The 26,047-nt window shown below is 42.7% G+C and overlaps 3 protein-coding genes across 6 annotated transcripts in view; 2 read left to right on the plus strand and 1 right to left on the minus strand.

The window, feature by feature from the left end:
• The first annotated feature begins 92 nt into the window (after positions 1 to 92).
• esyt1b (extended synaptotagmin-like protein 1b) lies at positions 93 to 17,873 on the plus strand. The gene is made up of 52 exons (XM_035630384.2): positions 93 to 810; positions 1,947 to 1,988; positions 2,960 to 3,094; positions 3,189 to 3,262; positions 3,648 to 3,720; positions 3,899 to 3,988; positions 4,170 to 4,225; positions 4,380 to 4,500; positions 4,581 to 4,757; positions 4,985 to 5,067; positions 5,285 to 5,333; positions 5,437 to 5,526; positions 5,654 to 5,749; positions 6,255 to 6,326; positions 6,414 to 6,500; positions 6,615 to 6,764; positions 6,934 to 7,047; positions 7,140 to 7,316; positions 7,441 to 7,526; positions 7,618 to 7,666; positions 7,887 to 7,976; positions 8,080 to 8,175; positions 8,272 to 8,343; positions 8,477 to 8,563; positions 8,666 to 8,812; positions 8,902 to 9,008; positions 9,121 to 9,298; positions 9,411 to 9,587; positions 9,668 to 9,750; positions 10,027 to 10,075; positions 10,166 to 10,255; positions 10,407 to 10,502; positions 10,786 to 10,857; positions 11,402 to 11,488; positions 11,586 to 11,732; positions 11,817 to 11,953; positions 12,133 to 12,265; positions 12,348 to 12,433; positions 12,772 to 12,913; positions 13,504 to 13,680; positions 13,772 to 13,854; positions 14,136 to 14,184; positions 14,275 to 14,364; positions 14,560 to 14,655; positions 14,752 to 14,823; positions 14,918 to 15,004; positions 15,125 to 15,271; positions 15,356 to 15,504; positions 15,901 to 16,020; positions 16,136 to 16,238; positions 16,377 to 16,426; positions 17,140 to 17,873. The coding sequence occupies exons 1-52, from the start codon at positions 448 to 450 to the stop codon at positions 17,165 to 17,167; spliced, it is 5,511 nt and encodes a 1,836-aa protein (XP_035486277.1). The 5' UTR covers positions 93 to 447; the 3' UTR covers positions 17,168 to 17,873.
• Positions 17,874 to 18,387: 514 nt separating this feature from the next.
• Positions 18,388 to 24,205, plus strand: LOC118308930 (E3 ubiquitin-protein ligase DTX3L-like). 4 transcript variants are annotated; one of them, XM_047332552.1, is made up of 8 exons: positions 18,388 to 18,883; positions 19,179 to 19,242; positions 19,352 to 19,408; positions 21,079 to 21,283; positions 21,387 to 21,526; positions 21,601 to 22,797; positions 22,903 to 23,120; positions 23,230 to 24,205. In XM_047332552.1, the coding sequence occupies exons 2-8, from the start codon at positions 19,195 to 19,197 to the stop codon at positions 23,297 to 23,299; spliced, it is 1,935 nt and encodes a 644-aa protein (XP_047188508.1). In that variant the 5' UTR covers positions 18,388 to 18,883; positions 19,179 to 19,194; the 3' UTR covers positions 23,300 to 24,205. The 4 variants fall into 4 exon arrangements, with proteins under 4 accessions (XP_047188508.1, XP_035486291.2, XP_047188510.1 ...); XM_035630398.2 differs by having other exon boundaries at positions 18,389 to 18,883; positions 19,120 to 19,242; XM_047332554.1 differs by lacking the exon at positions 19,352 to 19,408 and having other exon boundaries at positions 18,390 to 18,883.
• Positions 24,112 to 26,047, minus strand: part of LOC118308921 (low-density lipoprotein receptor-related protein 1) — an 87,682-nt gene continuing 85,746 nt past the window's right edge. Inside the window, exon 89 of the mRNA XM_035630383.2 lies at positions 24,112 to 25,999. Within this exon, the coding sequence (XP_035486276.1) occupies positions 25,859 to 25,999 (141 nt within the window). The 3' untranslated portion in view covers positions 24,112 to 25,858. The remainder of the gene's footprint in view (positions 26,000 to 26,047) is intronic.

A 26,047-nucleotide genomic window follows, 5' to 3' on the forward strand; every position in this document is an offset into this window, starting at 1 on the left:
GTAATGCTGCAGTCGTGGCAGGAGCTATTGGATGAGCGTCCTGTGGCAGCAGCGATAGAGTCAAGGATGCAGCGTTTTCCTTTTTTTGGTTGTTTTGCTCTAGTGGGCGTGGTTTAGTCCAGATAACGGGACAGGCGCAGGAGAGCGGAGTTTGCGTTAGACCAGTTCTGGACCCGTGCTAAGTCAGTAAAAGCTGCTCCATCTCATCACGACGACGACGACGACAACACGTTCGAAGTGTCGTCGAAGACGATGCGACACGGGCGCACGGTGAACTAAGTGAGCCAAGTGAGCCAAGTGAGCGGCGGCGCGGTTCTTCCCAGCGGTAGGTAGCTGACGTCAGGCATGCGAGGGCACAGAGATCCGTGAAACGCGCTCCTCGAACCCTCTCGTCTCCAGTCAAACCACAGCCCGACCGCCAGTTTATCCTGCCAGGATTCCAGCATCATGCGAAGCGACAAGTCCGAGCCGGCCGAAGCCGAGGGTCCGGGCGCAGGCGACCCCGGGAGCAACGCGCCGAGCGCCGTCGCCGCGCTCGACGCGCCGCCGCCCCGGGCGAGGGGCATCAGCGCCGTCGCGGTGCTCTGGACGTTCGGGAAGTGCCTGGGCGCCCTGCTGCCCGTCTACCTGGCCGGGTACTACCGGGTGAGCACCAGCCTGCTGGTGTGCGGCATGATGGTCTACACCGGCTGGAAGCACGCCCGGGAGGCCAAGGAGGCGCGCCTGAGGTCGGCCATGGAGCTGCTCGACAACGAGCAGGAGTACGCGTCGATGAAAGGGTCCAGAATCAAGCGGGACCTCCCGGCGTGGGTAAGACATCCCAGAGTCTCTCGTGGCATCACACATCTGTCCTACCGTGGCCCACAGTTATCCCTCCTTACATAAACCCAGGTGAAAACAAACAAACAAACAAACAAACAAACAAACAAACAGCAGCAGTCCACCTCAACATTATAAGAGCATTTCCCCCAGGGACGTGCAGGGTCTGATAAAGACTTGGTTTCCAGTAACTCAGCCCACCAGCGTCTATTTCGAGCTGCTGTGGACTGTGCCATGGTCACACAGTTGTTCACGGTCTCCAAAGAAAATGGTTCGGGGGCATGTTTTTACTTTCTTTCATTATTTCCCACAGACAGTCAAGACTCAGACACGGCTATTAGGTCCTCGCTGAAACATGCGTACAGTCAGTAGTTCCGTTTTGCGGTATGCAATGCTTTGTTCTCCCATGATTTCCTCTAATGCAGCTGCCAGTTTTGCTGCATGTTTGTAATTTGAGACAAAACAAGATGAACATTGTACACTGGGACGGCGATGACTACTTTGTAACCACCACTACGTTTTACCTAATGCTGGCTGGAAGATGTGTAAGACTGGCTGTGCCAGTCACCCAGCCTGGTAGTACAACTCCCATGGGTCTGTTTTGGCTCAGTACAGATCTGACCACACCCAAAATGAGCTTCCCGACTGTGGATAGTTGTTTTAGTAACTGCTCGCATAACCAGAAGGCATTAAAGCACTCATTAAAGTATTAAATATGGGGCATACCCATGTTGGCAGCCCTCCAGTGGACACAACAAATGATGTGTGTGAAGACGATATGAGAGAATATAAATGGACTGTAATACAATATGAAAAGACATTTTGCTAAGTCATCCTCACACGTGACCGTTGCAAAGATCAACAACGTGATAGCCATCTATTTCATTCCAAGTGATCTTTGAATTGACAGGTATGAACATTTATTAGCATCACGTCATTTCATACAGTCCATTGCCTGGTGCAAAAAGCCCCGGGACGATGCCGACGGTGCTCGTGATGACCTTTCCAGACGTGCATCAGCTGTGGCTGAATCATGTCCACACGATGCTGTGATCACGACGAGTGTCCGTTATTATCATGCTCTGTTCTAAGTAAGTTTGTTCCCTCATTGTGTTTCCTTCTGGTAGGTCAACTTTCCAGATGTTGAGAAGGTTGAGTGGCTGAATAAGGTAAAAAATATCCGCGCTTTCCTACTTCATCTTTTCACCACATGATCACTTTACACAGAGATGCTGTTTGTTCCTCCTTCGCCACAGACACGTGTCTCTCCATTCAGGGGCCCAGCTGTTGTGCTGACTGACACTAGGTAGCGTGTGCTCGGTCAATAGCTGATGCTAGCTGATAGATGGTAGCGCTGCTGCTGTCGCTTCCTCGTTCCAGAAAAGGCCCCACCCCCCATTAAGTGTAGCCATTCTGTCTGTACTGCGGAGAGCAGGCCCGGTGCCAGCCAGGCAGCCCTCTCAACATTTCCACTTCACTGCAGGCAAGCTCACAGGAAGGGGGAGGAGCTGCCCAGTCTCCCTTTCTTCAAAACTAAATACAAATCTGCAGCTATTGTTGCCCACTTCAGAGAGCCACTAACACAGAGAATCAGAAATCAAAGTTTTCATTCCAACAGGACCACGAGGTCTGAGCGTCAGAGAGCAAACAAAGCAGAGGTTTGAGGCTTTTGGCCGGAGGGGGGTCAGCAGATTCCACTGTTGCTCAGGCCTCGTCCTCCACAGGAGCAGGCGGCGGATGACTCACTCTCTGCTTATGCCAGACTGAAACCAGCTCTGTTATTTTCCACAGTCACACAAGCACACAGTCTAACACTGCCTCTGCCTTGTTCTGCCCCTGTAGGAATAAAGACTTATGTAGCAGCGTTATGTAGCAACATTCATATTTTGAGTGAGCACATGTAGAGGACACAGCTGAGGGGGCTCAACTGGCTGCAGCTGTCTCTGTCGTTCCCCCTGTTATTGCTTGTGGAAGCCAAAGCATCTGAACACATAGTTTTGTTACAATGTACATGGCTAAAATTACAAAGATCACTTAAAGCACTAGACTCTGGTTGGAAAAATTCAGGGGTGGAAATGATTTGTTTTCTGTCCTACGGGACAAGAGCGCCTCACGACCTTGTGCTCGGTGGCCTGGACAGGTGCTGCAGCAGGTGTGGCCCTTCGTTGGACAATACCTGGAGAAGCTGCTGGTGGAAACCATCGCTCCATCCATCCGAGCCTCGAGCGCCCACCTCCAGACCCTCAGCTTCACAAAAGTGGACATGGGTGACAAGGTGATGGCACTGGTGAAGCAGCTTTCGAAGATTCACACAGACAATGTTTGTTACAGTGTACCGTGCAAACACTTGTGCTTTCCGTTCGCTGCAGGCCATGAAGGTTGTTGGGATCAAGGCACACACAGAGAACGACAAGGGACAAGTCCTGCTAGATCTGTACATCAGGTAAAGAGTTAAAATTCTAGTCTATTTATTTAACTATATATAACTTCATTGACTTTTTATTATCTTAGTGCTTTTCTGTGTGTAGTTCTTCGTTATTGTATTCATTGTTGTTTTTATTACTTGTTTTAAAAATGTACATTTCTTTTATTTTCTTGGTATGCATTAGTCTCCGAGTCTTTAATTCACCTATGTTTTGTCAATCACCTGCAACGCACTTTGAAAAGCACTTGATTTGTTTGAAATGTGCTACATTTATAATGATTGATAGATTGATAAAGGTCTATCCATTTTATTCTATTTTTTTGTTTGTGAGTCGCCATCACTCCCACATTACGGCTTCTAGAAGGTATTATTGTATGTGACACTTTCCTTTTCTTATCCTCAGCTATGTTGGCAATGTGGAGATCAACGTTGAGGTGAAAAGATATTTCTGCAAAGCCGGAGTCAAAGGAATACAGGTGGTTTGTCTTATCAAGCTTAAAAGCATCATTTGGTCAAGTTATTGAGCAACAATATTTCATGTAAAAGACTTTATTCAAAGAAGGTGTCTATATAAAGCTCATGATTTTACTGAAATACATAGAAAATCTGCCATTTCATTCGTATTTAAATTCTTTTCTGTCTCTCCGTCTTCAGCTTCATGGGATGATGAGGGTGATCCTGGAGCCTCTGATTGGAGATGTGCCCATAGTGGGCGCCGTCTCCATGTTTTTCATCCGCAGGCCTGTATGTCCCTCTACACTCACCTCTATGTGTGCCTTTCTTGTTGTGACCTCCAATCCAGATTCCAGTCACTATCACATATCGCAGTTTAGTTTTCGTATGCCTTTTTCCTGCTATTGATTTCTCATTAATCCTCAATTGATTTGCTTCACACGGTGCATTCTTCCATCTAATCTCTTCCCAGAAACTAGACATTAATTGGACTGGACTGACTAATATGTTGGACATCCCTGGACTGAAGTGAGTCATGCTGAAATAACAGACACAACAACATTATAAAGAAGATAATCTCCCAGCATTTGATTACAGTGGATTTTACTTCTCGGTGAAGAATAGATAATGCAGGCAGTACAGCAGTATGTTTTAACTGAAATGACTTTCTCCTTCGTCTCAGTGTCATGTCAGACAGCATGATTATGGACGCCATTGCCTCCTTCTTGGTTTTGCCCAACCGCCTGGTCGTCCCCCTGGTTGCTGGCCTGCATGTGGCCCAACTCCGCTCTCCTTTGCCAAGGGTAAATCCTGAATATGCACCTGCTTTCACATTTCCGTCAGCACCAGCATATTATACCTATACCCTTGTTTTCTTTGTCAGGGTGTGGTGCGCATCCACCTACTGGAGGCACAGAATCTGGCAGCAAAGGACAACTATGTGAAAGGGGTCATGGCTGGCTTGTCTGACCCCTATGCCATATTGAGGGTCGGCCCTCAGAGTTTTACCTCCCAACACATTGACAACACGGACTCTCCCAAGTGGGGGGAAATGTATGAGGTAGGGAGAATGGAGAGTTTGGTGAAAAGGCTGAAATATGTGTCACCATTACTCGGCATGTACAGGTGTTAAAATATTATTTATTTTTCCATGTGTCATTTCACCTTGTTCTATATTTGAGGGATCAGAGTGATGAGAAGGTTCATTTGCATTCATGGGGTCACAGTCAGCGTCCATACAAACTGTCTGTCAGTCCCTCATGTCCTTATGTGTGTCCGGTACATCAGGTTATAGTCCACGAAGTGCCTGGTCAAGAGTTGGAGGTGGAGGTATATGACAAAGACACAGACCAGGATGATTTCCTGGGCAGGTACATGTTCATGTCTCCCGTGAGCCTATGTTGAATCTCACATTGTCACCTTTCATATGCCACCTTTCATGGTCAATGGGAAAAAGTTCACTGAAAAAAGAAAAATATAATTGTCCCCTTAAAGTTGTAACAATCTACTTAATGATCATTTTATTTCCATCAGTGCATTTTTCCTTTTAGTAATTCTGCCTTACGCCCCTCTTCCTCTTCCACATAGGACCAAATTGGATTTGGGCATTGTGAAGAAATCCATAGTTGTCGATGATGTAAGTAAAAAAAGTTGTTGTCAGCGGGGACACTATATTCAGCTGTATAAGCAAATATTTGAAGTCTGGATAGTAAATGTATGTCTGTGGCTATCTTCCCCAGTGGTTCACTTTGAAAGACACTCCGTCAGGACGGGTTCACTTCCGACTGGAGTGGTTGACCTTGCTGCCCAGCAGTGATCGACTAGAGCAGGTTTGAATCACTCATTTCCAGTGATACTTGTATAACTTAATTAATCATTACTCACGAGGTGATAGCACTTATTTTTGTACAACAATTATAGTGAATTTATTTTTTAATGTTGTCAATCCTCCCCCAGATTCTGAAGAGGAACGAGAGTGTGACTAGTAAGATTGCTGATCCACCGTCTTCTGCCATCTTGGTTGTGTATCTGGACAAAGCGGAGGCGCTCCCTGTGAGTGAAATATCTCTCTACCCTCTACGCAGTGTTTTTTTGCTCAGTGCCGTGCAGCTTCCTGTGAGCGGTTAAACTGAAGCAGAGCCCTAACTGCCATCTGTCAGACATTCCACATTGTTATTGCCTTGTCCTCTAACCCTGTTCTCTCTTATGCACCGTGGAGGAGTGTGGCTATCTTTATCCAAGACTTCTGAGCATTTCCTACTGTGCTCATTTCTTGTGTCATATCATACACAAAAAAGGCAAAAGCATCAACGGAATCTTTGAAATGTAACTCAGTCTTTGTGGTTATACTTCCTGATTGTACCATGAAGCATACGGCTCTCTTTCAGTTATTTATGCTGTTACTATGGTAGCCGAATAAACACTATTATTCACATCCACCACATGTTTTCAGAATGGCCGATAAGTTGTTTTTTTCAGCTCTGCTCTTGGTAACAGGAGTCATTGTTCACATGCCTTACAGTGAATTCATATTTGTCTAATTCTGTCCGCCTTTTAGATGAAGAAGGGAAATAAAGAGCCCAGTCCCATGGTGCAGTTATCTGTGCAGGATGTCACTAGAGAGAGCAAGGTATATTTAATGTTCCATTTATTTCTATTTTATACGCATCTGGAACTTCTAATTTAAATCATTCACTCTGTCTATTCTTGCCTTTAGACTTGTTACACAACCATTAATCCAGAGTGGGAGGAAGCCTTTACCTTCTTCATCCAGGATCCACTCAAGCAGGACATAGACATTCAGGTAACAGTTCATAAGCTCATTAGCTAGTCTGCAGTAAACCTTCACGTATGGCATTGTGACAGATGAAATTGTCGTAGTCTTATTTTGGCTTCTCTCTCATTTTGAATGAACCAGGTGAAGGATGCAGACCGTGTGCAGACCTTGGGGAGTCTGACGATCCCTTTGTCCCGTTTGCTGTCCAACTCCAATCTTTCTCTGGACCAGTGGTTCCAGTTGGACAATTCGGGATCTGCCAGTCGCATCTACATCAATACAGTTCTCAGGGTAAATTCACTAATCCTGCACTGTGTTAGATGAACAAATTACTCGTAAACATACTGAAAAAAGGAGAACAATTTAGTGGGTTATTAATTATATCGCTGTGTCTCAACTGAAAATGAATTCTGGGATTTTGTTCTGATGTTGTCTCTTTATTTTTTCCACTTTGAAATAGGTCCTGTGGTTAGATGAGGAACGTATTCCAGCTGATGTGTCATCTGATTTGGCAGCGGGACTGTCCAAACAGCTGCCCCAACAGACCTCCCCTCACCCAAGCTTTGCCACAGAGGTAATAGAGGACAGTGCAGTTATAGGCCTATGTTTCTAAAGCTCTAAGCCTATTGCACATACTTATTTGAAAGTTTGCATTTTATTTTTCAGGGGTTGCTTAGAATTCACCTGCTGGCAGGCCAGAACCTTGTGCCGAAAGATAACCTGATGGGAGGAATGGTGAAAGGCAAGAGTGATCCCTACGTCAAGATGAACATTGGGGGCGAAACATTCACAAGCAGTGTTATCAAGGCCAATCTTAACCCCACATGGCATGAGATGTATGAGGTAAAGTTTAACTTTATGGTGATTGCTGCTGTGACATTTTAAAACTGTGAAAATGTATTTACAAATGTAGAAAGGTTCGGTTAGAAAGATTCCTTTGAAATGTGTGACTCTTCTCTCCCTTCAGGTGATTCTAACACAACTGCCGGGCCAAGAGCTGTTTGTGGAGGTGTTTGATAAAGACATGGACATGAAGGATGACTTCATGGGACGGTAGCTATTTGTAATTTGATTGTCACATATGTTAATTAGATTTGAGGAGGATACATTCTGATCTCATGTTTCTTGTACATGAATCAAACAGGCTGAAGATCAGTCTGAAGGACATCATTGATTCTCAGTACACGGATCAGGTGGGATAATTCAGGCTTTAGCAGTGTGGTCAGAATTAATTGCAGCAATTGGACATTAAACCAACATTTTGGAATTTTAGGAAAAGGGGAAAGAATAAGCATAAAAAAGGGGGCTGACTTATTCTTGCCTCATTAAGTATATTACTCACTGTTTCTGTTTCTGTTGTTTGAAGTAGGTTCAGCAGTTCCTACATAAACACGGTTTCTCTTAATTTCTCAGTGGTACACTCTCAGTGATGTGAAGTCTGGGCGAGTTCACCTGGTACTAGAGTGGGTTCCAACAGCCTCGGAGTCGGACAGACTGGACCAGGTCCGTATTTTCAGATTGAGTTAATCCTGGATTAATGGATGTGTTAGTGGATGCTATGTGGTAATCTTGATTCATGCTCCTGCATTCTTTCCTGTGTCTTTAGGTTCTTCAGTTCTATTCCAGACAGTCCTACCAGAACAAAGCGGTTCCCTCAGCGGGCCTACTGTTTGTGTTTATCGAGCAAGCAGATGGCTTACCAGTGAGTCTTGATACTGCTGTGGAGGATAAAGTGAAGGGTTAGCAGTCAAAATTTGAACTCCCAAACATCATAATTGCATTTTCTGTCTCTCTTTAGGTGAAGAAGAGTGGAAAAGAACCAAAAGTGGGAGCAGATCTTACTCTTGGAGAAATGTCCCGCAAAACTACAGTAAGACCCAAAAGATAGATGGACAGAGTACTGTATTAATCTGTATTTGAAGATACTCACTATGGTGGTTATTGTACTATTCCAAATTACCATATATCTTTTGGTAAAATTGACTCTTGCATCTGCTCTGAAGGTGTGTGATCGCTCCACATCACCTCGGTGGAACGAGGCATTCTGCTACCTGGTTCAAAACCCCAGAGAGGATATTCTTGTTATTAAGGTAGGATGGATTCAACGTTTAATTAAAGCACTGTAGGTGCAAACAGCGTAATCTCTGATACACAAATACTCCAACCCTCCACCCTCTGTTGTGTTTCTTCAGTTCTCCCACAGCTGGACGCTGCCCATCGGTTCCCTGGTGGTTCCTATCAGAGAGCTGCTGTCTGAACCACAGCTGGTCCTGGACCAGTGGTTCAATCTGGACGGCGCCTCCCCAGAGAGTCAGGTTCTTCTGAGGGCTGAACTTAAGGTGGGAGAAATCCAGTTATGTAATTTTCTCTGTATGTTCCATTCAAAATCTGGTTAACAAAGTGTAATGATGATATCATTCAAATGCAGTTGCTGATTCCAAGCAAATGTCCTGGTGCCACTGATAAAGCAAAGGTCACCTCAGTGTCAGACCCCTCCCCTGCTCAGTGGAAACCAGTGACAGACACAGTGCTGAGGTGAGAAAGTCTGTCCTTATTTTCCATCCATCCATACATGCCACTTTACCTACGGCTATTCCTTTGAGGGTCTCAGGACCATTTCTTATTATCTCTTAAATTTCCTTTTAAGGTCCAGTTCAGTGGACGCTCTTCCTGTGGAGACCATTGTCTCCTCAGTGACTTCACATGAAGATGTTGACGTAAAAGAAGCGGAAGCTGATGCGACTGAAGAGAACCTGAAAGAACCACCGAGCCCTGCCATCGCACAACCTGCTCATACTTCTCCAGACCTCAGTTTTGCCAGTGAGGTAACAATGCAAAATAGTGATCTACAGTACCAGATACAAGAGAGAGGAAACAACACTCTGAAGTTTAATAAAAGAAAATCTATCAACAAAGCTAAATGATCTCTTCTCACAGGGGCTGCTGAGAATCATCCTGTTGGAGGCTCAGAGTCTGGTTGCCAAAGACAATAAGATGGGCGGTATGATGAAGGGCAAGAGTGACCCCTATGCCAAGATCAATGTTGGAGAGGTCGCGTTCAAGAGTAATGTGGTCAAGGAGAACCTCAACCCAGTCTGGAACGAAATGTATGAGGTGTGTAAAGGCGACCGTACAGTTTGAATTCTCATAAGCATGATTTGAAAGATGATGATGAACTATTTTTGTTTCCACAGGTGGTGCTGCGGCCTCAGCCAGAACAAGTGGTGCAAGTAGAACTATATGACAAAGACATGGACAAAGATGACTTCCTGGGCAGGTGAGGGCAAAAGTGGAGGTTTCCGGCTGTCCCACTAAATACTGTTATATCATGGTGTGCTGTATTTTGACCAAAAAAAAAAATCTGAATTAAGTGCTTCAACTGATCATAGTTGAAAACAAAGACTTTAACAGCATCAGAAAATATTAATACTTTGGATTTAATGTATTTGTCCATGTGATGATCAACATTTTGTAGAGCATGTAGAGGAGAGGCTGCACTGTGCATTTGACACGTTATCATCTTTTCCCCCATTTCCTTCTTTGTTGCGAACAGATTCAAAATCAGTGTCTCCGACATCATCCGTTCCCAGTACACAGACCAGGTGAGTACTCTGTGATTAATGCATGTAAACATGTGTTTCCCCTGATGTGATCACAGGCTGTGATTCAGTAAGTGTGTCTCTCTGTGTCAGTGGTTCACTCTGGATGACGTGAAGTCTGGACGTCTTCGCCTGATATTGGAGTGGGTTCCAGCAGTGTCCTGTAATGACGACTTGGACCAGGTTAGTGCAACTTTTTTTACGATTTGTTCTGGTTTCTTCCGTTATTCATGCACATATTTAAAATGTTATATAAGATCATCTACTCAGTTCATTTACTGTGCACATCGCTGAGTCACTGTAATGTTTTTTTTTTATGTTGACCCTGCTGCAGGTGATGCAGCTACAGTCTCTCCAGTCGTACCAGAACAAGGCTGTTTCCTCTGCAGCTCTGCTCTTTGTTTATATGGACAGAGCGCACTCATTGCCCGTGAGTCCTTTTTAATTTTGTGCACTGAAAGCCTTTACACGAAGTGTGCTGTCTTTGAGATATAGATCATTGGAAAGCATGCGTCGATGAAAAGATACTCCACTGGTATAAATTGGAAAATTACAACCTCTTATTAAGAATTTAAGAATATAAAAGTGTGTTGTTGTTAGCTGAGCAACATTGTGTTTGGAATCTTTTAAAGGGATGGTCGTATTTTTGCCATAACTGCAGAGAGTAAATAAAAACTATTCACCATAGTAATTATGTGTCTTTATGTGTCTAGTTCAAGAAAAGTGGAAAGGAGCCCAAGGCTGGAGCCCAGCTTGTATTTGGAAACACAACCTACAAAACCAAGGTATGATTCTGATAATAAACACACACACACACATGCACACACACATGCACGCACGCACACACACACACACACACACACACACACACACACACACACACACACACACACACACACACACACACACACACACACTCACACACACGTTGGCTAAGCCAGTGTATGACTGCAGCTTGTTATTCTTTTCATTATCATCATATTGGTTTATCTATTTTTTACTGTCTTACTTTCTGTTCACCAATTCGTCAATAGAATGTCCCCGCTACAATTTCCTAGAAAGTGTGTTGACAAATTATTAACAATTTTATTAGATAAATTACTAAAAGTGAATGTTTACAATTGAAAAATTACAACTTGGGCAGACCCCAGCCCAATGACAGCATCAAAAAATACAGAGGGTTTGACAGCCGTGCACAACAATACCATCATTACTCTGTTTCAGTTGAAACCATGAGGAAGAAACAAAGTGTAAGTGCAGTGAATGTATAATTTTGTGATAATTTTTATCGATCTACCATTACCAGCATTTGTCTTTTTCTGTTTGAAGGTGTGTGACCGCTCCAGATCACCTCAGTGGAATGAGGCGTTCTACTTCTTGGTCCGGGACCCCGGCGAGGAGATGCTCATTGTGAAGGTGTGTCTTACAATACTAATACATACTATCTAAAACCAACTGTGAGACAGAACTTAACATTTGATTGACATCATAAATGTGTCCTCATTATTGGTAGTTGTCAAGTGCGTGGGACCAGCCTATGGGGTCTCTGGTTATTCCTGTCAGAGAGATGCTCTCCGAGCCACAGCTGGTCATGGACCAGTGGATGCATCTGGATGGTGCTTTACCTGAAAGTGAGATCTTAATGAGGGCTGAACTCAAGGTACAAGAAAATTAAACACACAGGGAATTAATGCCAAAGGTCTCTGATACACAGAATAACCAACAAGAAATGTGTTGATCACAGATCCTGAACTCCAGGATGACTGAAACTCCACTGCCTTCTGTAACTAGTTCAAAGAAGGAAGAGATGGTCACCACTACGGACGTGACATTCAAAGCAGCTAGGGAAGAGGAAAAAATCTCAGGGCTGCCGACACATGAGTGAGTGTTTGTTTTGATTTGATGATGCACATCAACCATGGTCCTGAAGGCAAATATAAGAAAATAAATGCTTTTTGTCTGGTTAAGTCAGCCACGCTAATAAAAGATAGTATTCTCTCTTTTTATTGCCAGACAGCAGTCTGGCTGCGGTGTTTTGTGACAGCTGTGTGTGTATTCAGGTCTTTTACAGAATCCAACCAGCCTCAACAACCTGAAGCAGCAGAAGCACATGCTGCAGCGGCTGCTGAAAAAGCCCCTCCTGCTGAACCTGCTGCTTTTTACGCTGCACCTGACACATTCCCCTCTGCTGCTGTGAGTTGCATCACATAAAAGTCAGCTGTTATTGTTTTTTGCCTATTTTTCACCTTCGTAACCTAAACGTAATTTTCCTCAGCTGGAGAAAGAACCAGCAGAGGCAGAGGAGCATCTCTCACAGTCAATGAAAGGAGACTTTGAACCGCAGCAAATACCAACAGAGGGGTGAGCTCCATGTTGAAGTAAAATAAAATTTATTTTTTCCTCCTTAAAGGTCCAGTGTGTAGGATTTAGGGGGATCTTTCATGTATAATGATGTTTTCGTTACCTTAGAATGAGCCTTCCATGTCTACACCGTGGCGTCTTCTACATTGTCCGCTATTTTTGCACAGCAATGTTTTTAACAGAAGCTCTGAACAGACAAATCAACCAATGGCTCTAGAGAGGGTCTTATTGTTTTATTTTTTGTCACCCCGAAGGCCAGGGGAGGTATGCGTATTCAGTTGACTCCAATATGCAACATCACCACTAGATCGTGATCGTGTGTGTGTGTCTAAATGTAGTACTGGTCCAGATAGCCTTGCCCAGGCCACAATGTTCGGTCTTCCTGCTGAAACCCCGCGGCCAGCCGAGCTCAAAGAAATCCCTGAACCTGCTGAAGTGCTTCGACCACACACCAGCCCAAGTACTGACTTCGGTGAAGAGGTGAGTTTGGCTAAGCATTAGGTTAGCAGAGTGGAAGTCAAGCTTCCACCCAGTAAAGAATGTGATTTGTTTCCCATCCGAGTCCCTGTTTGAATTTTCACTGGAGGGCAATAATTTGAAATAACGTTTATAAATTATTTAGAAACCATAATATTTAAAAGTGTCAGGGCTCCATCAAAGCTCTTGTGTCTGTTAACTGATTGCATCATCGAGTTTGTTAGACCGGAAAACCATCAGTTGCTCTAGAAAATGGTTGGGGTTTAAGAATGTCAGTGTTTTTGGTCACAAAGGTTGAATTGCATATTTGGAGAAATTTCATTAAGAATAATAGACATATTCTTGCTGTTGGTCATGCCCTGAAATATACAGTTTGTTGTAGCTGCACATTAAAATGCATTTTTTTTATTTTTTATTGAACAAAAATCATATACAGAATATTTGTCATTGAGATCTTAACATTAAAGCTTACAAAACATTCAAGGCACATAAGGATACATTAAACAAGAGTGACGTGTATTAAAAGCTACAGATGCCGTCTGCTCGAAAGACTTCCTGTATGTTTTAAATCACTTACAATGTTCATCCTGCAGGGGGTGCTGCGGATTCACCTGCTGGAGGCCCAGAATCTGGTTGCAAAGGACAACCTGATGGGGGGCATGGTGAAGGGCAAGAGTGACCCCTATGTCAAAATCGACATAGGTGGCATTCCGTTTAAGAGTCGCGTTATAAAAGAGAATCTCAACCCCACATGGAATGAAATGTATGAGGTAAGGAGTCCTCTACATTGTCAGCGTTTCATTGCATGTACAGTATTTTTGTTTGTTTGTTTTTCAGTGGGTTTTTGTTTGTTTGTAACAGGCGGTTTTGAGCGGGAACAGCGTCCAGGAGATCAAGTTCGAAGCCTTTGATAAGGATTTAGATTCTGATGACTTCCTGGGGAGGTGCGTGCCCTATGTACTTCTCAATGTTGCTTAATCTGTAACTTATATTAGTACTCAGGATAAAAAAAAGTGTTGGATCCTTTGTACATTTATTTGCAGTGTAAGAATTGTGACAGAGATACACCTGTCACTTTGAAACTGGGACATGTTCTTGTTTTAAAAGTCAAATTTAATTGAGTTTCTTCTGGTTTCATTATATTATTTTGATATAATGAGTGTCAGCACTGGAAAACTGTGTCTCTGGAAATAATTTTTTGTACTGCCTGTTTTCACCTTCACAGATTCAGTATTAAGTTGAACGAGGTCATCAGATCGCAGTACACAGATCAGGTCAGTCAGTCATTATCGGATATCGTGGCATGTATCTGTTCTATTTGCTCATGTTAAGCATGTTTCCCTGCGTCTTTGTCTCTGTTACAGTGGTACACACTGAATGGTGTGAAGTCCGGGCGCGTTCACTTGATACTGGAATGGGTTCCTACAGTTTCAAATTCAGTCAGACTTGACCAGGTCGGTCCTTATCCATGTTTTCAGTTTTATTACCTACTCAGTTCATCCAGATGCTCTTTAAACATGGATTTCTAAAGTGTACCCAGGCAAGAAGCCTCCTATTTGAAGCTGTCATGTCACATTCCTCCACGCTGGGCACATTTTTCACATTACCACGTCATTGCCAGGCCTAATTCGCTGTTCTCCGTGTCGCAGGTACTGCAGCTTCAAACTCTCCAGTGTTTTCAGAACAAAGCCGTCCCCTCTGCTGCTCTGCTCTTTGTCCACATGGAGAGAGCACATTCATTACCTGTAAGTCACCTGCAGTTTGTCTACATACTATGCAATCGTTAACAAAAATTATACCTGATATTATAAAAACCTGAACGCCCCTCTCTGCCTTATCAGTTGAAGAAAAGTGGAAAGGAACCTAAGGCAGGAGCCGAGCTTGTTCTGGGTGAAACGACTTTCAAAACCAAAGTGAGAATCCTCATGTACATATCTCCATACTTAGTCTATGGATTAAGTTATTAATGTAATGATGCTATCTTATCTTTTCATAATTTCTCTTAAGCTGTGTGACCGCAGCACCAATCCTGAGTGGAACGAGTCTTTCTACGCTCTGGTCCGTGACCCTAAACTTCAGATGCTCGTAGTAAAGGCAAGACAGTTATTGAGATTTGTTGGTTTGAAGAAAGCAGATCTGCTGTTGTTGGCTGTTGCATCCATGTGTGGTTACAGAAATGATAAAAAAAAAAGTCATCTTTCTCTTGCATTGCAGTTGTCGAGCGGCTGGGACCAGCCAATGGGATCTCTGGTAGTTCCTGTGAAGGAGCTCCTTGCAGAGCCACATCTGGTCCTGGACCAGTGGTTCCATCTGGACGGAGCCGCGCCTGAGAGTCAAATCCTCCTGAGGGCTGAACTCAAGGTGAGAATGCAAACACATCTGCTCTTACACAAATAAGTATTGCAACGTATTTCTTTGATGTTATTCTGAATTTGTTTTCAATAGGTTCTGGATTCCAAAATGGTGGACATGATCAGTGCAGGGACTCTGCCCTGTGCTGCAGCTGGCAGTGGATCTGGAAATGGGCAGGTGAAGTTGTCTCTGGCGTATGCGTCCCGGGACAGAAAGCTCATCGTGGAGGTCCATGCTTGCAGGTATGCTTCCTCAAATATTGTGCCACAACACTTTCAGTAAAACTGTGTTCACTCCATTGATACATATATAGTGTTCATTATTTGGGGTCAGGGCTTGTTGTTCTGGATAAATAATAGAATATTTAGACGTGAGAAATAAATGCAACATACATTGATAGAATCCACAGTCTTTTAATTTGTAACAGTGACGTGTGTTTATATTTATATAGAAAATCGTCTGCATTGAATAACAATGAAAATATCCTTTTAGAAGAACCTAAAAAGTGAGGTCACAATACCACCCACTTTACACTTTACACTATTCATAAAGAGGTATTATACTGCTCTAATGTACTAGGAGTTTTTTTTAAATATATGTCAAACTATTTAAGATGTACATTATGTTTCTGTGTACAGAGGTCTGAAGGATGGTGTAGACAGCTATGTGTCCATAATGCTGCTGCCAGACAAGAGCAAAGCAACCAAGAGGAAGACCGCTGTGAAGAAAAGAGACGTCCATCCAGAATACAATGAGAGGTAATCGGCCAACTGACTTAATACTCCATGTGTTGTTGTTGCTGTTTTTTCATTTGTGGAGATCTTCGTTAGTTTCAATATTCACATGTAATCATCTCTGGTATTTTTCTTTGAGGTTTGAGTTTGACCTGCCGATGGAGGAGACGAAATTCAGGCGCCTCTGTGTATCAGTGAAAAACAACTCGGCCTCGTTCAGGAGCCGCGACGTCATTGGACAGGTGGGTGTGAGACTACAGTATTTACACCTGCACTACCTTTCATGTTCTTTCACTCTTAAGCTTGGTGAATAATTCTTGCAGGGGACTAAATACATATATTTCTTATACAGATGTTAACGTGTCATTCCTGTTCTTTAGGTGCAGATTGAGTTGTCTCAAGTTAACCTGATGTCTGGTGTCACTGACTGGTGAGTAGAGCTGACTGGGCCATCTTATGGTTCCTTTTTATCTATTAATACAAAAATCATCAATCACTCACCATCTGTTGATGTGCACGATGGCTGTAAAATAAAAACACTAGTCGTTGCCTGCTGACAAAGAAACAGAGGGTGTAACAAAAGCTTTTTTCAGACATGAATTCTGGAAAATGTTTGCCTTTCACATGACGGCCGCAGACGGAGACGAAGTCTGATATATTCATACCAACAGGAACATTTCTGGAATATTCTGTTGGCGTCTAGGTAGAGCATGCTTTAGGCAAGAAATGGCGATATTTCCGCAGCAGAAAGCAGTGTTTTTTTTCATAGTCATCAAGAGATTCTACAGCTGTATTCTCACAAGGTGCTCACTTGGACATTTTCTGGAAATTTGAAAATGTCCTGACTTCAGTCTGAAAGCATCTTAAGTCAAATTGAATTAATTCCAAACATAAAGACGGGGATTAAAAACAACACTGCAACTTCTCAAACCTCTGCAGTGTGTTTAGCCTGTTTAACTGTGACTCAGTTAACATATAAAGTTTGCAGATGAATGGATTGTTATGGATAAAGATTATGCTCCTGGAGAGGTTTGAGACACTGAATGGAATATAATTTCAGTGTACTTGCTTTCTTTTTTCCCCCTCCCCATTGTTTGATGATCATAATTACTTGGTTTTCATAAAATGACTTATTTATTCCAGGTTCACTCTGAAAGATGAAGATGAATAGTCGCTCTGCTCGCTTGCGACGTCGTGCAGCGATGATGATGTCATCATCACTCGACTTGGCATTGTGCCATAGCTGCAGCCCACACTGATGCCTTCTCCTTCCCACCTCTGCATACGGTGCCACTGTGGCAGCCTCACCTGCATCCACCCAGCTCTTTGTGTATTGACATATCAGTGGACTGTACTGTATATTCACATGCATCAGTACTCTCACCAAAGATAAGTAGGCGGAAGTTGACAAGGATAAAGTGCATGTTTGTTTTGACTGAAGTCTACTTTCCTATTTGAAGAAATAATAGTTTGAAGATGGAGTGGAGCAAATGGAAGATGTGCAGGCCCAGAAAGTTTTCTGTTTTATGCTCTTTTACCGTTGCAAGAATAATAAATTGGAGATTATGTTGGAAGAAGAGCAGCCACATGTTAAGACTGCAGTTGTTGTTGTGTGGCTCATGCGTGCCACTGCTTTTTTCAGTATTTTATATCTGTTGTGTGACAGGTTCATGTTTGAGTTAATATATGTTCCACAGCGCTTTGCTACATTTGTGTTTGAAATTGCTTTTGAAATACTTTTTATAAGATTTTCTTTTTCTACAACACATCTGTTACAATTAAATTGGGGTGTATTTGGTTTTATGTATATTCGCAAAGATCATGGATCAGATCCCGTGTGTTGAAAGGTGACAAATAAACAGATTTTGCACATCTCACCTTTTGTTGCAACCATTTTTTGGAGTTAGATTTGGGGAATTTTTACTATCTACTGTGCCATTGATTACATGTGTATTGTTTCTAACTTCCATGCACCTTGCAGCACCAGGTGGTATTATTGTGTGGTCACTGTGGTAAAGACGCTGTGCAATCACTTTTAACATCATATGACAAGTTTAAGCCAAAATGTGCCTATTGTAGCTGCAAAACAGACCGGGGGTCTTGTCTATAAAACTCTGCGTAGGATCCTTGCTAAAAGTGTACGTGCGCCCAAAGGCCAAAAATATAATGTATAATAATAATATTATAGTGCGCGTACAAGTGTGCGTACGTGTCGCCCATTCCCCTCGTGTCCAGAATGTGCGTACGCCGTCCGCATCGGTCGGTGCGCACATTCTCTGTTAAAGATCACAACCATCGCGCAGGAAGTTGCGTGCGCACGCCACGTTTATAAATGAGACCCCAAATGATATACATAGGAACCGATCTTAGTTCATTTTGCACCACTTTAATTTAAAATACAAACTATACATACGTAAGATCAAACTTAGGAGTTTAGGAAATTGTTAACTTGATATTTTCTTTTCTGTTTTTTGAGACACATTTTTGACACACAGAAATGCTTGTGGTACAGGAACATTCAAAGGAAATCTGCAGCAGTTTGACGAAATGTCTCTCGCATACATATCTCCTAGTGTCAATATTTTTCCATTTGTTTTACATCCTGGGCCCGCCCCCTTCCACACACATGTTCCGGGGCTCCATCGCCGGATGCTTCCGCACGCCGCGACAACTTCCTCGGTTCTGTTGCAAACCGATCCAGTTTCTGCGATCCTAATTGGAAACAAACAGACAGACAGTGTGTGGACACGTTGTAAGAATGACAACCTCCTCGGCGGATGTCAGGATGAAAGTTAGCGGCCGTGACGTCGCTCCCAGCCACAACAACACTTTCACTTTCACTTCTCAGGAAAGCTACTTCGTGTAGAAGCACCGAGTCGAGCCGCAGGTGAGTCGAGTGTTGGTGTGTTCACGGACCGCACGTTACGATCAAACACCAGGCAGACACGTCACGTCGTGTCCGGTTAAAGGAGGACAAGTTCACCGACGATCTGCTTTGATCTGCTGGAACCGAGAGCCGATCACACACACACACACACACACACACACACACACACCGTCATCAGTCTCTCTCTCTGTGTGTGTGTGTGTGTGTGTGTGTGTGTGTGTGTGTGTGTACCGTAGTTCCTTCATTAATACCCATCGAACAGAGGCGGCTGCGTGTTGTCGTGTGTCTGTTGAAGGAAGAAGACCGTGAACATGTCCGGTGACGACACGTACGACGAGCCCATGGACACCGAGGCCTCGGTGAGTGTTACAGGAGTCATAATAATAATAATGGTTAACGCTGTTTGTGTGTTGAAGTGTTAGTTGCCTCAGGTTTGTTTATTTTTTATTTAAATATCCCTTGTCATAGAACTTAGACTTGATCGACTTTGAGCAACCTCTAGCACTTCCTGGTCAGCCTGCTCAGGTGAGTGAGTTCAGCTGCAAATACTGTATCTCCTCAACCTGTCTGGTACAACATCCTGTTGGCGAGTTTAAAAACATGGCGGTGCAGAGAGAGAAGAGAGACTGATATATACATATACAGTATATATATATTTTTTCTTCTTATGACATGTCAGCAGTCACCAGCAACGACAACAGGGCCCGAGCACAGATTCTGTCCTCCAGAGTGTAAGTGAAAGTGAAAGCATTGGAAATGAAGGCACAAGTTTACCAGAATAGATCGAGTCTAGTCCCAAAATAATTGCAGCCTGTTTATGGCGTTTAAGTGTGTACTAAATGTATTCAATTATAACTGCTGAGTTTTATGTGCTGTAGTTTCAACAATGTGATAATATATGGATAAGAGGCCAGCCTCAATAGAGCATGAAGCTGTACAGGTATGGCTTTTATTTAGTCTGAAAACTCATGCAGGTGTCACGTGGGGTTTAGGGCAGGACCCAACATGCAGGTATGAGGGGAAAGGGATTTAATGAAAAAGCAACAAAAAACTGACCTCCAGTCCTCTACTGGGAAAAATAAACAAAATCCAAACTTCACCAAGGAACGCAGACAACAAGCACTGAGGTGATGCATGGCATGGCATGGCTCCACAGAGACACACGGGGATAAACGGGAACAAACAGACGGACCAGCAGGAACTAAGGGAGGCACAAAGACTTGGGGTGTTGAAATTTATAGTTTCTACAATGCATCGCGATGCAACGCGGCTGGAGAATAAAGTTTTAGAGTTCAAAATGACTTTCTGTTAGTAGTAACGTCTGCCAAGAAAATAGCTCAGCGAAGAATTGATGCTGTAACCGTTTATTGTTACGACTGTGCTGTGTCATTTATATGACATAGCAACACGGAAACAACTTTATTTATCACCGTCAAACACACTCACTCTCACTCAGTATTTTGCTATGAGGCAACCCAAAAACAGATTCAATAAGATGTAGTGTAACATAAATAAAGTAGCTTACTACTTACACTTTCCAAGTGTCCATTTGTAGAGCAGTTAAAATTATTTAAAAAAGGGAGTTCATATACATATATCTGACTGCTTTGATTAATTGATGAAAACGTAGCGGTGATGTGCAGTAATATCGAAACTGGATGATGCATCGCGGAATCGAATCGTTGACCTGATAATCATAATCGAATCGAATCGTGAGACCAGTGAAGATCACAACCCTGACAAAGACTATATACACACAGGAGGGCACAGGTAAGGAGACACAGGTGAGACACGTGAGGAACAGGCACAGGCAATCAAAGGGAATCACAAGAAACGTAAAGTAACAGAAAAGCAGAAACAGGAGCACAGGAAATTAATGTCAAAGTAAAACGGGAAATACGACACTCAAGATGCACACGACACAAGGGATAACAAGAAAGTAACTTTGCATAAACTAAGACACAAGGAAGGGCAGTCACACAAATCGTATACCAAATCCACAAAGAAACAGAAGATCTATAACGAGTTCTCAAAGTCTTTCACAAGAGTATCCAAGAATGTCCACAAGAACCATGACAACAGGCATTTTTTTGTGCTCAAAGGAATGAATTGGCATTTTTAATATTAATAGTTATATATTACTTTTGAAGGTGAAAAGCAGGGCGGTTCCTTCACTAATGATGTCATGTTTTTAGGCTCTGGTGACCTTATCACCTAATGAAGAAGAAGCTCAAGTCTCCCTCATTGTCGAGTGGACGGGGGACATTCAACCACAGAAATATAGAAAGGACCTGACAAAAGCTCTTCAAAGTCGTGCCAACAAGAATGAGTTTTGTGAAGAGTTCACAGTTCTGGAAGCCTCAGAGGATGCTGCTTTGATAAAGCTCAAACCTGCTTCAGGTGCAGTGTGCAATTATGATTCTGTTTTGTGTTTTATTTAAACTCAGTTTATTGTTCGCTGACTGAAGGTTCAAATTCATTTTGTGTTTGTCTTCTCTTTAAGCCCTGAAAAACCTGATTGGACAAACACTCAGCTGCAAAGATGGGAAAACAGTCAAACTAGTGTCTGTGAGACCACCAGAGACACACAGACCACATGATGCCTCAACGAACCCCCCTTCATACAAGTCAATGCTCCAACATGTATGTATGTGCAGAATACATTCAGTAAAATAATACTTTTTACAACTAAATCAATACATTGTGTTTTTATCTAGGACCAAGTGCAACAGGGGGAACAAAGTCGATTCAGCAGTTCAGTCACAGATCCTGCTGCTGGACAGGCATGCAATGTGCCAATTGCCCATTACTGGTATGTGAGCCACATCTACAAGGAGGAAATTGATCGTATACAAAAAGAGAATGGAGTTAAAATTGTGGCAGAAGTGACAGTAAAACTCGAGCCACACCAGAAAAATGGAGACCCAACCAAAGCTCTCTCCGAGTTTGTAACCCTCGTCCAGACATCCTTGGCTGAATCCAATGGCTTTGTGGTTCCTCTCAATTATTTGGCTCCAGACAATGTGAGGGACACACTGAAAATCCTACGGAAAAACGACAACAAGCTTTTGCTGACCCTCTCCTCTGACGAAATGACGGTATGTGGGCCAAGCCAAAGTCAAGATGCCATCTGCAAGTCCTTACATACTGTGACGCAAAAAACTCTAACAGATGCCAAAACTTCTGTTGGGGAGTCTACATGGGCGTCTCACGACACATCAGTGGCGATCGGGATGAGAATCAGGGACATTCTCGTGGATGCGGGGCTAACCATGGAGGAGAGCAACTGGATGAAGATGAACACCACCTTCAGTGAGCTAGTAACTGAGATCGAAGCGAAGTTTGATGTGGAATTTAAAGCATCGGGCGTCAGGCGAGGAAAAGTGGATGTCAAAGCTTGCTCCAAAAGAGATGGAGGGAGCGCATCAATGGTGAGCCATGCTGTCAGAGCCCTTCTTCGTCTGTACCAGGTGATGATGACGTCACCCATGAGTTTCATCAAACGCCACGCCGTCGGCGGGTTAAGCAGCTCACCGAAGAACAAAGATTTTCAGTCGGAGGGGGCTTCCGGTGGTCCTGTGTTGAACGGCAAGTCCAACACCGAGAAACACACAGGAGCGGCAGCAGCAGCGGCAGGAGACAAAGAAGACATAAACTGCCCTATATGCATGGATACAGTTGTCAATAAGAAACAGCTTAAGTGTAAACATGAATTTTGTGAGGAATGCCTGCAAAAATCAAAGAAGAGCATTGGTCCCACCTGCCCTGTGTGCAAAGATGTCTTTGGTGTGATGGAAGGAGACCAGCCACATGGAAAAATGTCATGGAGGACAAGTCCCTTACACCTCCAGGGATTCAACAAACACTGTGGCAGTATTGTAATTGAATATAATATTCCAAGTGGGATGCAGACGGTAAATGCCTTAATTGAAACATTTGAAGAGATTTGGCCAAACTGTGTCTTAATTATGTGTATGTTGATTTTATCACACTGTTTTTGTTTAATTTTCCCTTCGCAGGAACAACATCCCAAACCTGGACAATGGTACTCTGGTATTAACAGAACAGCATATCTGCCAGACAACAAAGAGGGCAGAGAAGTGCTGCAACTGTTGAAAAAAGCGTTTGACCAGAAGCTCATTTTCACAGTTGGGACGTCCAGAACGACTGGGATGGAGAACCAGGTGACCTGGAATGACATTCACCACAAAACCTCCTCTTCAGGAGGACCTGAGAAGTACAGCAGCCAAATCTCTTACTTCTTTTTTTTGTTATATTTATTATATTATATTTTTTAGTTTAATGAAATGTTTCTATTAACCCATGTACATACTCTCCTTCCACAGTTTCGGCTACCCTGACCATGGTTACCTGAGCAGAGTGCGAGAGGAGCTGAAGGCGAAAGGCGTCCAGTGAACTTTCATGCGGACTGGCTTAGGAGAGCGATTCTTAACTTTACATGCATGAAGGTACTAAAATGATTATTTGAAACCAATTAAAAGCAAAAAGTAGAATGCACATTAATATATTATCTGCTGTTTCTTCCTTTGTAGTTTTTCATATTATCATTTAGGGTTGATTTGAGTTTAAGCGTTCCTTAGTAAGGTCATATCTTCACCTGCTTAATATAATTTTTCCTTGAAGGATGTCTTTAGGTTTTCATCTGATTTAAAGTGTGAGAATGAGTTTTTATAATAATACATGGGACAACGGAATCCCAACCTGCTCCCACTGCTGCAGCGGACTGGTTTCAGCCAATTCTAATCGCTTTGCAACTGTATATGGCACAAGGCAATTTTGATGATCGAGATATAAACAATATGTCATGGATGTAATATTCCTCAGACCTCTATGGATTCCCACACTGTGGCACTATAGTCACCAACTGATATTCAAAGGGAAATACAGAAAGTAAATGCTTTATTTGAAGATATCGAGTGTTAATTTGGTTATAATCATGTTTGTTATGTTGTTAATTGTGTTCACCTTTCATTATCCTTTCATGCTTAGTGCAGTAAACAGACCTCTGTTTGTATAAGTTGGGCTTTGGGTTATTAATTTTTGTATTTTTATATGTTCTGATCAAACATGCCATTAAATATAATAAAAGGCATGATACATTAAATCGTCAACAGCACACACAATCTGATTTACCACTGGACGCAGTGTCAAGTTAAAGAAGAAATACAACAGTTGGTCAACAAAACACACTGGCTTGTTTTCTGTACAATTTTTTAAAATTTTATTTTATAACAATATCTGTTATTTAGTTTGTAAAGTACTCCAGCAAAAAATTAAACATTATTCTCTTTCCAGAAGAAAGTCTGAGCCTCCATGCATTGTGTACTATAAAAGCTATGTGTCATTTCTCATAAAAAAAAAAGGACTAATCAAAAAACAATTCTGAAAATGCATGTATGATTTAGCAAAAATGTTCTTTCGGTAAAATGATTGTACTTCTCTCTCAATTAAAGGCAAAACATATACAACAGCATAAAATAACACTTGCTGACAGGTAAGCGAAATAAAAACTTGTTATTGTAGTTACATTAAAGATCGGTGTTACTTTTCACATGCATTAAGATATGGCTGACACATTTTCTGACAGAAGCAGCATTTTTGGGACAGAGGCTGAGTGTAAGGATGTGTCCGAGCAACCAGAATGGTGGCATTAGCAGCAGCAGGGCAGAGCGTGAGATCAGAAAGCGCTCATTAAAAACAGATACGCTGAGGACCAAATGAACAGAATGCGAGTAAGACTGAGTCACTACAAACCTGTGACCATACAGACTTTGATCCTCTAAAGGTAGAAAGATTCATCTACTCACAAAGCCAGACAAGTGCTCTCTGGGTTTTTTTTCTTCTTTTTTTTTTTACAAAGTCATGGATTGGAGAAGTAGAAAAGCTACAGACAGATTATCAATCGATGTTTTCCACTCATTTTAGCGTAACAGTGGCCTCCTTGTCCTTCTGGAGGAAGACCCTTGTAACAGACAGCTAAATGGTGCAGACATGACATTATCCACTAAGAGGTCAGCTATGGCCCCTCCGAGCCAGCCGCCCACCCCGGGGGGGCGTTCATCCTCACCGTCTCTTCACATCTGCGATCTCCATCCACCACCTTGCCTGGAATGTTGAACCCCTGGCCGACTTCCTTATTCTTCCTTAACTCCATCGGCACACATCGAAACGCCTCTCATCCTCTCATTTCAGCAACACACGAGCTCCAGCTGTCATACGATGTGATGAACACAAACCTACGTGCTTTACATCTCACGGTATAAAGCCTACAGTATACACTATACGGTAAAATATGATATTCTGTGCAAGGAAGACAACACAATCATTTCATGGACATTGTTCTCTGAGAAAAAAAAATGATGTGGAAATACTGTAGTTGCCATCTGGTACTGACGTTTTACATGTGCTATACACAAACGGTGCGATCACAAATCTGTCTCACCACCTTGCCGACGAACTCAGCAAGACAACATATGTACCGATTTAGAAAACCTTGAGTTTTGCTTTTCCCGCTCAAAGTCCACACAAACAACAAACAGTTGGCACTGGTGAAATGGAACAATGTTTTTTTTTCTTTTCTATACAATTCATACAAAAATAAAAAGTTAAAATTGCTTCAATGACAGCATCTTTTCTTCTGATTTTCATGTTTCCATTTCATTTTGCACAGAGGTAGTGGCTATTTAGGTAAAGGGTAAGGGACAAAGTGTAAATTAAAAATCTCTCATAGAAAACGTTATTCATTTTTTGACCAGAGGAATCTCAAAAGAACAAAATATAATACTGCAATCACATACAAAAGTAGTCCTTCATTTTTGTACATTTTATACAGTGTTAACACTTTTTATCAATTTTCTCTCTCACTTTTTTATGAATTTTTTTTGTTTCGTTTTTTCTTTAAAAGGCAAGAAGAGGGGTGTGTTTGGAATAGCATGATCCAGGCCGATGGGCAGTCTACGCCAGTGGGTCCACGAGAGGCTCCTCATCCCCACGTGATAGCAACTCCTTTTTCTCATCTGTGCTGGCCAGAGAGTTGCGGCTGTTGTGACCCCCCATGTACAGGGTGGCATATACTGGGTTCGTGAAGTTAGTGGGCTGGAAACCATCAAAAAAATCATCCATTAGTTTCCACGTGAGGCGGAA

Source organism: Scophthalmus maximus, chromosome 6 (assembly GCF_022379125.1).
Source record: "Scophthalmus maximus strain ysfricsl-2021 chromosome 6, ASM2237912v1, whole genome shotgun sequence".
Classification (NCBI taxonomy): Eukaryota; Metazoa; Chordata; class Actinopteri; order Pleuronectiformes; family Scophthalmidae; genus Scophthalmus; species Scophthalmus maximus.